Source organism: Ursus maritimus, unplaced genomic scaffold (genome assembly GCF_017311325.1).
Source record: "Ursus maritimus isolate PB19 unplaced genomic scaffold, ASM1731132v1 scaffold_1, whole genome shotgun sequence".
Lineage (NCBI taxonomy): Eukaryota > Metazoa > Chordata > Mammalia > Carnivora > Ursidae > Ursus > Ursus maritimus.
In genome coordinates this window covers 86,441,655-86,458,563 of record NW_024423343.1, presented here as the reverse complement: position 1 = coordinate 86,458,563, position 16,909 = coordinate 86,441,655, and the positions used below count along the sequence as shown (strand labels likewise).

Genomic DNA, 16,909 nt, shown 5'->3' with positions numbered 1-16,909 from the left:
AAAATAGCTATAAAAGGTTTTAGCAAGTAACTATTTATAAAGTGGTAGAGAGTCACTTGAGACTTGAAAGCGAGCTGACTTGCAGATGACAGCTAAATATGGTTTTGTAAGATGAGGCTGACTGAAAACCAAGTAAGTGAATAAGCAGAAGATGGTTTAAAAAACAATGAGAATGAAGCAGGTTCATACAAGGTGGCACCTTTCTGACCATAAACAAGTCATCTGCCATATTTAGTACCTAATTTCTTGGTCAGGGCATGGAGTATGTATTCGGTTTCAATTAAGATCAACCTACTAAAATTTGTCAACATCTACAGTGTTCATACTATCTGTTGGGTTAACATTGCTCGTGCCCTCAGAGTGCCCATACTTTGATAGACCTAAAGGCTAACATGGTTGAAATAAAAAATCAAGATCAATAAAAAATTTTAGCTAATCAGAACATGGAAATATTTATTTATTTATTTATTTATTTATTTATTTATTTATTTTTAAAGATTTTATTTATTTGTTTGAGAGAGAGAGAGAGAGCACAAGCAGGCGGAGTGGCAGGCAGAGGTAGAAGCAAGCTCCCTGCTGAGCAGGGAGTCTGATGTGGGGCTCGATCCCAGGACTCTGGGATCATGACCTGAGCCAAAGGCAGACACTAAACTGACTGAGCCACCCAGGCACCCCAGAATTTTTTTTTTTTTAAAGACAATTGGGAGCACACAGTAATAACTAATTTTAAAAAACTGGAACAAGTCTTATGGAGAGATGGGAGGTAAAGAATGTTGGATAGGAGGTAATCATGGAAAAGATCCTCTCAGATGGAGGGGCCATTAACGAAGTTATTGTCTTCATGTTGCAGCCTAACTAGAGGGCACGGATTGTCCCGTATCATCATACTGGGAGAAGATGAGGCCATCCTAGAAAAACACATGTAGTTCCCTGGTGTATAATTCTCTCTCTTCTGCCTTTCATTCTTCTATCCTTATTTCCTTCCTTCTTCTAATCTACTCACTTCAAATGTAAATGTCAAAGTAAGGATTTCTGATATACTTAAATGTGCCCTCCTTCCTAGTTTTCCATTATTATGTTACTTTGCAGAATGCATAACATATATGTATCTTTCTATATTAATATATTGATCAGCATAGATATATATAGAGAGAGGTTTCTACACTAGTGTGATGGCAAGAAGAAAAATAATGGATTATATAGAATTTATTACTATTTAATCAGAGTTCACTAAAACACTGAGAAAGTCACCTTGAAAATGTCACCTGGAGGAAGTAATACGTAGTATGCTCTAAAAGATTTTCACTGGTCAAATATACAAGTTTCCTTTAGGTCAAATATGCAGGAATTAAACAGATTATTGATGTATAATAACCAACTTTCCACTTTACTAAGACTTATAATAATTCCAAGATTATAGAGAATCACTTGAATTTTATTAGTAGCATTTAAATTTTAACATGATTGGAAGTATGCATTGAATTGTTGTAATTAGTCAGTAAAGTAATTTAATCCAAGATCCTTTTCATTTAGAAAGATTATTGTTCTTGGAAAACATCCTTAAGGCGGTGAGAAAGTCATTACTCTTTTATGCACACAGTGTACTAAACGATACCGTAGCAAGAAACTTTTGATATAGTAACTAATGTGTTTTCTTTCCAAAACACTGGCTCTTCTCTCCATCCAGACAGTAGGTAGGTTCTTAATTCACCGTGCTTTTTTTCATCATCTCATTTTTCATCACCTGTCATCTAACATGTTTGTGTATTATTTCTTAATACTAAAGTGTACCATGAAAGCACTTTTCTGATTATTCATGACTAAATCCCAAGCTTCAGTGGTTGGCATGCATTCAAAGTTCTTTTATTATTTGTTGAATTAATGAATAGCCATTGGAAAGCAGGGCACTTCAGAAGACAGAGAACAAGAGCTTATGTTTTAATTTTAAAACTTCAAAGGCAGTTATAAATATATGTAAATATGGAATCAGTCGACCACTCCTAAAACTAACTGAAGTTTGCCAGGATATGTCTGTGTGTGTTCAGATGGGGGAGGAAGGTGGGAGATGACAGAGGACAATCAGATGGCAAGCAGAGATAGACGTCATCAAGTCCCAGTCAACGGGCCCTTAGAAATTTAGTCCTTGCATTAAACATAGACTCAGCTGCTGCATCAAAAAACCAACCAGCAGACACTCCAGGCTGCCACGTGAATGAAGGATGTGACCTGCAAAATTCTCAGACATGGGGGATTCTACAGAATTAGACTAGACTTTTCAGCTTCTAATAGGTTTCTACTTTGTAATCATAGTCTAATCTGCGTGGGGAAGTATACCTATGCAAGAAATTATTTTCTTCAGTGGTTTGATCTACTTACTTTCATGTGACTCAATATATAATTTCATTCTAAATTTATGGGTCATTTCAGAAATTATTTTTAAAAAGCAGCTCAGACCATATTCATAAATGCCATAAAAATAATAAATCTTTTTTATATAGTGGCTTGCTTATCTGAGCGAATTGGAATAAATCTATTTTTATTATCCAAATTATATATTACCTAAATATATATGTAATCTTTAAATATATAACATATTTTAATTACCTATTATCAATTATAGGCACTCAAAATACCTACTAAAATGACAAATTTCTGAAAAAAGCATTTGATTTAAAAATTTACAGAGGACTTTTCTTATAAATTATTTCCCTTGAAACTTCTAACTCTGAGAAGCAGATGAAGTTTTAACTATTATCATTATTTATTTTACAAATTATGTGCCACCTATGATGATGAAAATAATTTGAAATCCAAAGTTGTAGAATACTATTTGTTAGTCCATGATTTTCTACTTTACATAGCTTTAAATGATCTAAAAAATGTTTTTATTCCATATCATCACCTCTAAAACTCAGTATTTCTTCCTTACATCTGGATTCCAGCATGACAGATTCCAGAAGAGTGAACCTAGGGAGTATGTTCAGTGAAGATACAGAAACCCACTGAAACTATGTTACATTTTATGTATTTGTTTTATTTGGGCAAGAGATTCTTAAAAGGATTAGCAGCCCATACTACCTTCCAGTGTAAGAAGAAATCGGGAGTTAAAAAATTCTAGCTTATTCTAGTTATTCGTGGTCTGAAACATACCATGGAAGGGACATGAGTTCTTGGACTCTGACAATAATTGACAGAGTTAAAGAAGTATCATTCATTACAAGGTCATACACCAATCTGTTTGTTTCTGCCACTATGTTGATTTATATTTATTGATTTATTTATTTTTATATCAATTTTTATCAGTTGATTTTCAAAGAAAGCTTGCCCTCAGATTATCACAACACAGATTTTTCATTCTCAAGTGTAATAAATAAAGTGAAAATTATTTCATCAAATTGAAAATTAAATCATATAGTCACCATGGATTTAGTCATGGATCTTCAAGTGCTAATGCAAATCTAAAAATTCGAATACAGATATCCGATCTTTGGATTCATCTTCTAGTACTACTTTGAACCAAATGACTTTCTATTTCTCAAAGTGTCTTATACTTAAGATGTGTCTTATTCTCTGGTGGCAACTCTCAATAAATGTGTTTTTTTTCCTCTTACTAATTGATTTTCATATAATTAAACACTTCTACAGCGAAAAATTATTGGCTATCTCCTTTCTATTTAACTTTTGCTCTTTTGAGTGTTATGACATCTGTTGGAAAACAATGGATTTTAAAATATATTCACTTATTGAAATAAACTTACAATCAAATTTTTGCATTCATGAGAATAAAACTGAGCAAATAAATACTATTATTAATGCATTATTTTGATTTAAGCAAAGATCTGCTCTTCTTCATCTGATGGGTTATATAATCATAGGGTAATTATAAATCTTCCTATCTTTCTTTGGCCCTTTGCACTCAGGGACTAAGGTTTAGGGATTTTTTTTTTTCTTTTTTTGAGAACCATTGATTGCATCCTGATTCTCTTGCCCTTTTTATCAATAATCGGGATGAATACAATTTTTCCTAGTATAATATTTACTATCAAAAGTGTTCTATCTATTGCATAAAAGAGAGTAATAACACCAGTTTGTAGTGGCAAAATCTTTAATAATGAAAAACATGAAGATTATCATATTGACTATAAGATAGGAATCTTATTTTGTTTTTTCTATTTAAAAGATTTAAAGATTCCTGACTCATGACATTTTTTTCAAAATATGTCAGTTGACATTCCAAATCTGATGTAAAGAATGTGTTTTAAAATTACTCTTAAATTTACATTTAAATTAATTGTTTTAAAAGTGATGTTAGCAGAAGAATTTAAATAGAAACAATTTGCTACTTGAGGTAAGCCTCAAGTAAATATTTTTGTTCAATCTGTGTCTCTATCTGTGCATGATTTGTGTAATATATTATTTTCAAATACACAATTCTATTTGCAGATAATTATTTATGAATCCATTCAGTTGACTTAACACCAAGTAAAACAGAATCACAATCATGGATGGCTTCTATTCATGCAAAGCCTGCCTTCCTCCTTACCTTCCTTCCTCCCTCCCTCCCTCCCTTCCTTCTTTCCTTTCTCCCTCCCTCCCTTCCTTGCTTCCTTGCTTCCTTGTTTCCTTCCTTCCTTCCTTCTTTCCTTCCTTCCTTCCTTCCTTCCTTCCTTCCTTCCTTCCTTCCTTCCTTCCTTCCTTCCTTCCTTCCCAACTGGGCATGTTCAGTTTATTTCAATACAAATCCCTCTTCAGACAGTTAGTAACCATTTCTTGTGTGACAAGTTATTTTCAACCTTTAAATAAGCAGTTTTAAGGCTTTCATTATTTTTTCATGTTATTTGTATACTCATTCTTCCTTAAGTTGGAAAAAGAAGGGTAAATACTTATCGGTAGCCCTAATGTTGCATGAAAGTAGAAAACTAAACCATCTAAACTTGGCATGATACTTAATGAAGCACTGTTTCAAGAGTCTTGTGAGACTAGAGTTGTCTCAAAATCTAATGAAGCTGGCACGGAAAACAGCTACTGTTATGATGCCAGAAAAATTAACTAAGCATTTTTAAAGATTTTTTCCAATAGTAGTTACTGAAATTATTAAACGTAATTATTAATATTCCAAGTGTAAGTTACATGACATAGAGATAAAAGCTTATCTTTTATAAAATTAACTTTATAAACACGTTGCTGGAATTTGAAACAAATACATAAAAAGTAACAGTATGCTCCTAAATAGTATGGAATGAAGTCCATTTCTGAACTTTGATCCTTTTTGACAATATAAGTCTAAATTGCAGCTTTGTCTGCCTTTTCATCTGTAAAGATATGCCACTGGTTTTTAATTATCCAAAATTATGGAGACAGGTATCTTCAAAGAGCCTTTATACTGATACATCCCCAGTGCCTAGAATAATAATAACCCACAATGTTCATATATATATATATCAGTTGAATAAATTAATTTTAATAATCAGAATATGTACTTTGACTCACATGTGACATATTCTCTGCTTGGAAAAAGTTGCCTCAGTTTCCAATAAATTCTTTTTATAGGAGTACATTTCCCCTGAATCTTTTACTATTTTTACATTTCCAAATGATAGCATAACATTATAGTAAAAATCCATTTTTAATAATTCTAGATTTATACTAGATCAAAATTTCCTTCAATAATATTTCTATAATTCTGACAATTTCCTCTAAACTCCCCAGAGTAAGATAATAAAATTAATCCATTAGTTTACCCTTAGCCTACCCTTCTCCATTGTAGTCACGTGAGAAAAGAAATGTATTTATTTTTCTTTATACACATTAATTCAAACCTAATTCTATTTTTACCCTATTTTTTTCTCCAAACTGAAAATACAACCACAAAGTTTCTCATGGAATGTAGGTCTTCATGAGTTGCTGAGTAAAGGTGGTCCAGAACTGTTTCAAGTGGTATCTTGTCAGAGCACAGACAAAAACTTGGCCTAGCTGGCTGGAAACAAGACCCTTCTACTTTGTTTACATTCACTCACATACTTAATACTTTCTCCTAAATCCAAGCACTGAGTTAAGCCTCCCCCGAAAACTGATGAGGTATGCAAAACATCATGGCCTGTTTCATATTCTGGGGCGGGGGGGACATCAAGAACACAAGTGATGATGAAAACACAGTGTGAAAATGCCAAAGGGAAGCGCTGAATGTCCTAAGGCAAAGGCAGCTTCAGAAGACAAAGTGGGAGGATTTGAGAGGGTTGAGAGACATTGAGGAGCCCACGTGTGAAGATGAAGAGGTATGAACAATTTAAAGAGGCACATTTTAGAGACCATCAACAGGTTTCCATGGCTGGAAAAAAAGATACACAGTGGATGTGTTGTAGTAATCCAGGCAAGAAGCCTGAATAAAAGCAGTGCTTGTCTTCTCACCAAGAGAAAAAGAGGTGGAGGACCCTCAATAGCCAGGGCTCCAAATTACTTTGTTACATTAGGTGGGAATGCTCTAAGAATCTTGAATACGTGCACACTTAGGAAATAGCTAGTTCTGATCATTTCACTTTTTAACTCATGATCCTTTCTTGGGGTTCTAGGCTCAGTTCTAATTGGCCTTTATCCTAACAGGGACAACGGAAAACATGTTGTTCTATTTTCCTGGTCATTATTAAAATCCTTTGGTCTTCTCTGCGTGGGTCTGCCATAGGCTTAATCAAGAGTAAAATTCTTATTAACACTTCCTTTCAATGGAATAGAAACTGGAAACCATCAGGTTGAACCAGTGCATGACCTGAGCTTTGAGTATTCCCATAGTGAGCCTAAAAAGGTGCAGCAGAATGGGCAGGATATCAAATGACAGGAAAATACACCAGGAGAAGCTACATTTGGAGTCAGATGCACAAGACTAAATTGTGGCTCCTATGTTCTCTAATGGTACAGATTAGGGAGAATGTCTTAATCTCACTTTTGGCAATTGTAAAATTGGATTAATAATACTTCACAGGATTGTGTGATCATTTGGTAAAACATTATATGTTCATAGGCCGGTGATGGGTAGTAAGGAGGACACATATTGCATGGTGCACTGGGTGTTATACGCAAATAATGAATCATGGAACATTGCATCAAAAACTGGGGATGTACTGTATGGTGACTAATATAACAAAATAAAAATTATTATAAAAAAATTATATGTTCAGATAAAATAAAGTTTAATAGCATTATTTTTCTGATACTGTACATTTTTAGTGATTCGTTATTTCCCTTGCCAACCTCCCCCTAGGAAAATCAAATAAAAACATGTAAAATAAACTTCAAAAGGCTTTCCCTTCTGGGCTTTTGCAAATTCTGTTCCACTCACTGCTTCTCTTCATTTAGTTAGCTGCTTCTTTCTTTTGGACTCAGCTTACATGTCACTTCCTTCAAGAAATCTTTCCTATAGGCTGAATTCTCTTTCTGTGTTTCTGTGCTAGCCACTGTATTTCATTAAACTGCCCTTAATATAACCTGTATCTTTTTTTCAGAATCACACATTAGATTGCAAGCCCTTTGAGGGCAGGAAATATCTCTGACATGGTTGTTTTCTCAATGCCTAATAGGGACAGGCCCATTGTAAATACCAAATTTGTTTACTGACCAATTGACTAATGAAACAAAATTGCTCTGCAAAGTAAAAATAATCCAATCATGTCATCACATATGGTAGACACTCATCTATACTTCATAACTTTTATAATTACTTGATAGACTGTGGTTCTAATACCAGTTATAATAGATGAAATGTTTGGATTACTGTCAGGTATGCCTAATTTTATATTGAGATATTATTTCATGTCCGTACTTATTGTAACCAGTGGGAATAAACCATACAGGTGTATTTCTAATAAACTAAGTTCTAATTGAAATTATAATGGCTCCCCAAGCAGATTACTAGAGAACTTTAAAAATATCAATGAGAGGACAAACAGACTGCTGTTTGATTTAAACACCAGGCTCTTAGACAAAGATTGAGTTGGTTCTCACTGGCTCAGTTGCCCCTATGTCATTAAGTACTAATAACCTTAGATATTATTGACCTCATATTTAATATCCAGATTCAAATGTGAAATGCCATGTTTATTATTACTTTTATTTATACTAGAAATCCTTGCTCCAGATCTGCACAAAATGGAGCTATATTTATTCTTACACAACTTACTTAAAGAATACGCAATTTTACTTTGCCATTATTTATCTCTGTCTCTCCTCCCTGGGTGCTTCTGTTAAAATTAATTTTCATTTAGACCTCAGGACTTTATATTGCCATTAGAATCGTGAAATGTTTTTACTCAGCACAACTAAGAACTGATGTTTTACCTCCCACGAATGGACCTTTAATTAGGCACTGTAATGAACCATTCTGTCATTCGTCATTTATGGAAAGAAGACTTTGTATATGCAGGATACAATTTTGACAGAACACCAGGTCCACTGAACCTTGCCGACTCACATATAATAGATCTTAAATTTATTATGCTTTTGTCAGTTGCTGGATTTATCATTTTAATGACACTGTCCACAGACTTATTTTGCTGCCAAAGAACAGCATCACCATACTGCATGAATGTCTGCTGACATCTTGATCAACAACTCCTGAGGTCCAATTCTGACTGTAATATTACTACCTCGGGACCTTGAGCAAGTTTTTTAACCTCTGTCTAAGGATTAATTGGTTAATTTTAATAAGTGCTTTGCAGTAAAAGGTAGGAAGTGCTATGACTGCTAACAGTGATAATAAAATGATAATGCAGCCTTTTATAATGCATCAGGCTACCTCAGACTGTGATTCTATTAAGCTGCCAATTAAAATATATGCTAACTGAATTTATTCTTTTTAAGAAACCAAATCGCTATAATGATGGCCACAAAGTATTTTTTTAACTTAGATCAAAAAGAATAAAAAATGGCAATGCTTCAACTTGAAAAAAAAAATTTTAAGTTAAAAAAAAAAAAGAAGATCAACATTCTATGATGATGGACCAATTGGGAACAGAGAAAAGCTGCACAGAAAAATACCAGATGGCTGTGCACTGATTAAATGTAGCTCCTGTACATTAAGTTGATTGTTCTTTTATTAACTTGTCTCTAAACTGCTTTCATTTATTTATCTATGATTATTTATTTATTTGACAAATGCCATTGTTGGGTGTAATCTCAAAGAGGTCATCCCAGAAAAATAGGAGGAATGCACACAATTAAAAATTATAGCAGATAAAAGTGAATAGAAACAGACAGAGGTAAAGAAGCAGTGACTTGAAAATTCAAAAGAGAAAAGATTCATTCAAACTGAGGGCAGATGTGAACAACTTCAAAAAGGAAACGGTCTTTAAACCGGACATGGACTGATAGTTAGGATTTGGCATGGAGAGACGAAGGTAAGGAAGAATCCAAAGGAAGTGCATTCCAGAGGAAGAGAATAACAGGAGAAAGTTGCAATGCCAGGGAAATGGACATGTGGAGAAGCATGGTAAGTGTGGTTTTACTAGAATAAGGGAGAAAGTAGGCTGGATAGTAAGGAGGGTCTGCATTATGCAGGGGAGTAGCTGGTGCTGTCCCTGATTTGCTTGGAAATCTTTCAGGGTTGTGAGAATATTGGAGCCAAAAAGAAAAAGCCCATGAGTTAGTAGGTGGAAGTTGTGCTGGAATATTCTGCTGTGTTGAAAGGAGGGAGAGGGAGGAGAGAGCCATGAGGATGTAAGCAAGGTGTGTAAGCAAGGTGTGACACCTGCATATGACTGGATTGTATTTGCTAGATAAACTCTGCGGGTCTGTGGCACATATCGTTTAAGAGTTAACTTAGGAAAGAAATATGAAAAGAGCATTGGCTGAGGGTAGTGGCATTTCTATATGCCAAGAAGCTGGCTTACATGGGCAGAATATACACTTAAAAACAGGAAACACCAATTTGAAGCCAAATTTGTCTCTGCTGCAGCAGAAGAGGCCCCCTGCTGTAACATCAGAGGGAAAATATTTAATATTGTTCCCGATTCTCCAGTTAAGTCAGTACACATTGCTTGATTCGATGCTGCTTCATGTCCTTCCTGCAGTGACCAGAGAATTAGGCTACTCTCTGTGAGGACCTCCATGATATCAAACCACCCGAGGGCCAGAATGTTGAGTAACTTTTAAAGGTGTGGGGTCTGGAGTTGGATCCCCCAGGAGGAACCCTGACTCTCCCATGTGCTAACTGTGTGATCTTCAGGGGGCTCTTCGTGCCTCCTCAGCAGCCTCCTCTGTCAAATGAGAATAAAAGCAACACCTACTTCATTAGTGGGATTAAATGGATTAATAGAATTAAGGCAAAAAAAGAAATAACCACAAGAGTGCCTGAATTTGGAAAGATCTCAGTAAATGTGACTGAGACAGAAAACCATTCTTTTTTATTATGAATACAACACACAGCTGTAGCTACTCTTCTGAGAATAGGTACAGAGGGTGCAGAGAGAAAGCATGGAGATCAGTTAGTAATAACGCAGGTAAAAAATGCTGGAAATTTCAATGAAGGTAGTGGGGATGGAGCTGGTAAGAAGCGTTCAGATTCTGGGTATATTTTAAAGAAAAAAGTGAGAAAGGAGTTGGGGTATAAAAAAAGAGAACAGTCAAGAATGAATCCAAAATAGGTGAATGGGGATTAAGGAGTACACTTGTGGTGGTGAGCCCTGGGTGATGTATGGGATTGTTGAGTCACTGTATTGTACAGCTGAAACTAATATAACACTGTCTGTAACTATACTGGAATTAAAATAAAAAATAGATATAAAATGTTTAAAAATAATAAAATGGGTTAGATTAAAAAAAAAAAAAAAGGAAGAATCCAAGATACTTGGTCCTGAGTGATGAGTGTTTCCTTTTACAGACACAGGGTAAACCGTGGTAGAAGCAATTTTGGGTGAGAAAATCAGGTTAATTTAGAGCCAACTCAACTGTCAAATAGACACTTAGGTATAAAAATCTGGAATTCAGGAGAGAGTTCAGCTAGAGATATATATTAAGACTCATTTGTATTTGGATGATATTAAAAGTCATGCAATTAGTTGAAATCATCTAGGCAGTAGGTCTCAATCTCAGTCATATATGTGAAATGTGGAAAACTTTAAATAGTACTGCAGCCTAACAGAATCAGAATCTTTGGGGGTGATGTTTGGGAAACTGTATCTTACAAAACTGTTTATAAAACTGTTTATTCTTATGTTCCGATTTATATGGAAATCACAGGCTCGTGGAGTGAGTGGTTTTGAGAAAAAAAAAAAAAAAAAAGAGATACGAGCCACTCCAATATTTAAAGGTCAGGAAGATAAGGAGGAACCAGCAAAAGACAATGAAAAGACAGCCAGTGAAATGGGAATGAAAACAAGAGAGTGGTAAAGACAAATGAAGGTGTTTTAAGGGGGGAGTGATTAACTGCAGACTGTGGGATAAAATAAGAATTGATAATTGGCCACTGTATATGAGAACATGGAAGACAATCAAATAAATTAACTTGACTTTGATGAAAGATATTTCAGCAAAATAGTGAAGATAAAAACCTGCCAGAGGTGAGGTCAAAAGAAAAAGAGAGAGGAACTGTAGCATATAACAACTCTTTAGAATAATGTTCCGGGTAAAATAATAATAATAATAATATGCAGGGAAATAAAGTTGTGGGTAGAAAGAGATATGGGCACAAGGCAAGGTTGTTCAAGAAAGAACTAGGGAGAGAGGAAAATATTAATACAGGAGAAAGATGGGGACAGTTGTAAGAGATGTGTCCATGAGTTGCTAAGAGGGATGGACTGTATGAGTGGAGAGTATAGCATTAGAGGTAGCATGGGGTTCCTGCTCATAAGAAGACAGAGTCTACGGATAAAAGATAAAGTAGTTCCAGAGATGTGATGGTGGGAGCTTGTGGCCATTCTCTTTAGATAGCTTCTATTTCAATCAATGAAATAGCAAGTTCTTGAGCTCAGGATGAATTTGGGGAGTAGGTACTGGAGGTTTGAGGAGAAAAGAGAAGATCTGACATAAACATCTAGGAGAGTCAGTATTAGCAAAATGCAGTAGAAGCCATAGTAAGTGCCCATTTAAAATTAGCGATAAAAACTCAAGCGAGACCCGTCGGTACGATTATGTGCTTTTCTTCGGCTGCAACCAGCAGTGGGGCACCAGTTCAGAGCAGAAGGAGAACTGGATTTAACCATGGTTACAGTTTTCTAGGAAAGTGCGATAGGAGGGAGGAAAGAGCAAGGGAATTGAGGGTATATGCGAGGGCATGATTACAATGAGGGATTATAGAATCTAAGCTGGGAAAGGAAAAACATAGAATCTTTAAAATGAGAAGGATAAGAACCAATGTAAAGAATTGTTGGAGTTGGGGTGATGGAGGAAGTGACCCTGAAAAACAAGGGGTTGCTGAAATTGAGATAATGGAGGGACCATCGAGATAAGAAAATTACTTATGGTGAACATCAAAGTATGCAGTCCGACTGCCTCGTGGGACTTGCTTTCACTTACAGTACTGACATCTGTCTCCAGTGTGGTCGGGCTGGCAGTGGCAGTAGGGCTGGTTCCCAGCAGTCACACTGCAGGTCCCTCCATTGTGACAAAAATCCTCACAGACTGTCTTACCACAGTTTGGTCCAGTGAACCCCAGGGCACAGCTGCAGGTGGGTCTCCCTATCAGAAAAGAAAAAGTAACAAAAAGGAAATTATTTGACAGGAATAGTTTATTTTCATGGAATCCTCACTAGATGAGAAACAGGAAGCCAAGATTATGGTCAAGGTTTGTCCACTACTTAATCTGTGATTTTAGGCAATAACTTGACCTCTGTGGGTCTTAGTTTTCCCATGTTCCAACGAAGCCTAGATTAGAAGACAACTCCAGTTCACATCACGTAAAATAACCGGAGCTCATGTTACAAATAATTACATATTTATACAGGTGTGTAATGCCCTGAAGTGCTTGTGTTACTCTTTGTACTTCCCTGTTCATGTCCATTTTGCTTTTTGAATTATTTTTATTCTACTCATATAGTAATGCAGATTGTATGATCCATTAGAATATAAAATAGAGATAATCATATTTTTTTCATTTTTTTCTTTTTTCTTTTTTAGTGTTCAACAATTCATTAGTTGCGTATAACATCCACGTGCCCTCCTTAATACCCATCACCCTGCTACCCCATCCCCCATTCCCCTTTCCTCTGAAACCCTCAGTTTGTTTCCTGAAGTCCAGAGCCTCTCATGCTTTGTCTCCCTCGCTGATTTCTTCCCCTTCAGTTCTCCCTCCCTTCCCCTATGGTCCTCCACGCTATTCCTTATGTTACACATCTGAGTGAAACAGTATGATAATTGTCTCTCTCTGCTTGACTTATTTCACTCAGCACAATCACCTCAGGCAATCATGTTTCTCAGTGTTGAATCATCATGTACCACCACGGCTAAAGCATGAGTTTAGACTTATAAATAAATATTTTAATAAGTTTAAAGTGGGCATGCCATCTATAATGTTTATGCAATTAGTTATTTTAGTTGATGTAAATATACATACTGCATTTAGTATATAAGCACTTAGTAAGTTCTATTTTATTTCATTTTGAGATTTTTTATTCATGGGAAAGGACTGTCACTTGGAGTCTAGGAAGATGATTTAAAGTCTAATGTTAATAGCACACGAGAACAAATCTAATGGATCATCTATGGATATTTTTCTTTATTGGCTCTGTGGAAACTAGCATCACAAATAAAGGTGAACGACCCTTTAAGGTGTTTGGAATATAACACAGTTGTCTGTTATATCAGGAATGAGTCAAACTGCCTGGAATGTCAACGACTGGGTGAAATATGGGGTACAGAACTAGCTCTGTAGGAGAGATTAAGGAAAATAAAATGAAATAATGGTCATCATTTGTAATGGGGAAAATGAAGTGTAGAGGTTGTGCAAATGTAAAGAAATAACATGAAAGAGAATAAAAAAGAAATTTAGTTATAGATCTGAATTAACTAGGACTTGGAAATGTCATTCAGTTGACTAGCAGCGGAGAGGATCCAACCATCTCCTCTCTCACCTTTGTAGACACATTAATAGGTTGAGAAGTATATTTTACGTACATTAAAGGCTGAGTCACATCATGTTTTCCATTCCCAGACTATGGCTTTAAAACTTTTAGCTAAATATTTTTCTATAATGGTAGTGAATTTTCTAGCTGTTGCTTACTTATAGACAAAATATCTTCACAGGAACAACAATGGGTGAAAAACAAAGACACAAACAACAGAATGAATAGTGTTAGAAGACGATGAGGACAGAGAATTGTTGGAACACCGTCACTAAGGAAAATGAAAGCCCTGAACAAAAGAAGTAATTCCTCTTCATCAACAAGAACCAGTGAATGCCTTACAGAGAAATAGAACACATAAACAGGAACACAAATTAACATGAGCTAAATGTGAAACAAAACAAAAAGTACGGGAGAAATAAAAATTCATTAGAATAATCACAAAAGGAGCCATACGGTGGTAGGACTCAAGCACTGTAGATTTATGTTTTTCTCCATGATTTTTCTAAGTTTTTTTCAATTAGGAGTGGCAAACATTAAAGTGATAAAGTTTGGAAGAAACAAATGCAACTCACTAACGCACTTGAAAACTGCTCTATTGCAGTCACTGAGAGAATGATACCATGCTTTTATCCCATCTATAGCTGTTTTGAAACTATGGCAGAGTGACCAGGTTGTCCCCCACCTCCACCCCCAGCATATGCCTCACATCATTTAGATTCTGGCTGAATTATTTTCAAAAGGCTTCCTTCTCTTCCTTTTAAAAGAAGATTTCTTTTTGACAAGTAGAAATCTTCATATTCAGGGGTAACATTACCAACTTGAAGCTGTGTGTTGATACAGCAGATCTTTTGTTTGCTGATGGGACATGAACCATCTGTCAAAGAATTTTATATGGGCTTCATCTAATATTTTCATGAATCTCTCTGGGTGCACCCTAACAAGTTGCATTGGATTTATTTATAAAGGTTTTTTAGGTAGTTCAATTTGATTTTGGCATTTGAAAAGGCAACGATACTGTTACGATGACTAAGGTATAGATTTATAGCAGCGAAGCGTCCAGGGAGCTTGGGAGTTGACAGCCTACAAGGGTAGCATAATCAGAAAGAGCATCAATTAACCTGAGGAAGGAGGGGGAGGACCAGTTTGTTGCCTCTAATCAGTCTGCTTTCTATAGCATTCAGACCTTTAAAGCGTGCGTTGTCAGACTGCCTGAATATAGACTATCTGTGCCAATTACTGGTGATGGGACCATGAGCATCACTTCTCTGTTTCTTTCCCCCATGCAAAAATGGGGATAATAATATGGGGTTGTTGTGTAGAATCAGTAAAGTAATGAGATTATACATGCAAAGCATTTCTAAAGGTACTAGGCACATAGCACTCAGTGACACTTTAGCTCTAATTGTTTCTTATTCTTACGGTTGTTATTTCTACTGAGATTCACCATTTATCATTTTGTAACTGTGCCCTAGAGAGACACTGTAACATTCTAAGAAAATCTTTTGGAAATCTGTCTTAAATTACACATTTTATCTCCATTATTTACTTAAGATAAAATTAAATTTGAATTCGTATGGGATAAAGCAGAAATCTCCAACAACCTCACTCTCAGATTCCAACATCTTTAACTATGAAGGATGGGTCTTTCTCTCTCTTTACTTTCTTAACATGCTTAATTCTACACTTAAAAAAGAAAGAACACACACTCACATACAAACCCCACAAAACAAACACAAACAAAAAAGCACACCTAGTGTTTTTATCAAGTCCATTTACTTGTATAACTTCAAATTTTGATATATACTTGAGCTTTTTAAGAAAGAGTCTACACTCACAGCTTCCAGTTCTACCAAATAAATGACAAAATCTTTGATCATGAAGTCACATTCCAATCCTTCACTGGGTTTACAGTTTGTATTTTATTTTTTTAACATACAAAACGATGTACCTTAATCTGTTACTTCTCTTTGTTATTTCAGAAGAGAGGACAGATCCCTCAATATGTATGTATTGTTTGCATAAATCAATTCTGATTCCCTAGTGGTAAGAAAGGTTTAGGGATGGAGAAGTTAATGTGTGTTTTCTTTACTGTGTATTTATGTATGCTTGCAAAGCTTATCTCTGATCTCTTAATCCCTAAATCCACTGATTTCTTTTCAATCCTCCTCCTCCTCAAATGTTTCCCATAATTTTATGCATTTTATTCTTGAAATTTATTTTTTGTCTTATACCACACATTTTATTACACACCTACTTTTAAAAAATTCTCCCTCTACTTGGTTTCTAAGACACTACTGTTGTTGATTTCCCTTTTTTTCTGACTGTCCTTTTGAGTTGCCTTTATGTTTCCTCTTTCTGTCTCTTAAAATAAATTCTTCTGAACTTCTTCTTGGTGATATAATTTCATGGCTTCAGTAACTGTCTCTCTATCCAAATACTTCAGTCTCAATTTTCTGACTCTGGGCTCATTCTCCTTCCAAAATGACAGACCTTCATTCTCAGTCTTTGTCATATGTCTCAGTGTGTCTCTGGCTCCTCAGTAGGTTCAACTCCCCGATGACCCACAAGAGAGAAAACTCTTCTCATAAACATTGTCCTGGTAGGATACATGATTTCCGTAGGGTAGGTTCTCCCAGTGCTAGGTCTGCTCCATATTCAAGTTTGACATTATATGCTAGCAAAGTGCTTTACTAGCTGTGTACAACAAATGGAGCTTAGTTTATTTGCTCCATTAATTTATTATTAATTTATCTGTTTCTGTTCATAGACAAATGGAAACTGGTTGCATACAGCTTCAAAAATGTGTCAGCAAATTTTCATGCAACAGGTAAATAAATAATAAACTGTTGAGACTTAACTGG

The 16,909-nt window shown here is 35.5% G+C and overlaps 1 protein-coding gene across 1 annotated transcript in view; it reads right to left on the bottom strand.

Annotated features, from left to right (window-relative positions):
• The window catches only part of LRP1B (LDL receptor related protein 1B), a 1,456,161-nt gene that overhangs the window by 48,576 nt on the left and 1,390,676 nt on the right, over positions 1–16,909 (bottom strand). The window contains exon 83 of the mRNA XM_008695867.2: positions 12,502–12,663. Within this exon, the coding sequence (XP_008694089.2) occupies positions 12,502–12,663 (162 nt within the window). The remainder of the gene's footprint in view (positions 1–12,501; positions 12,664–16,909) is intronic.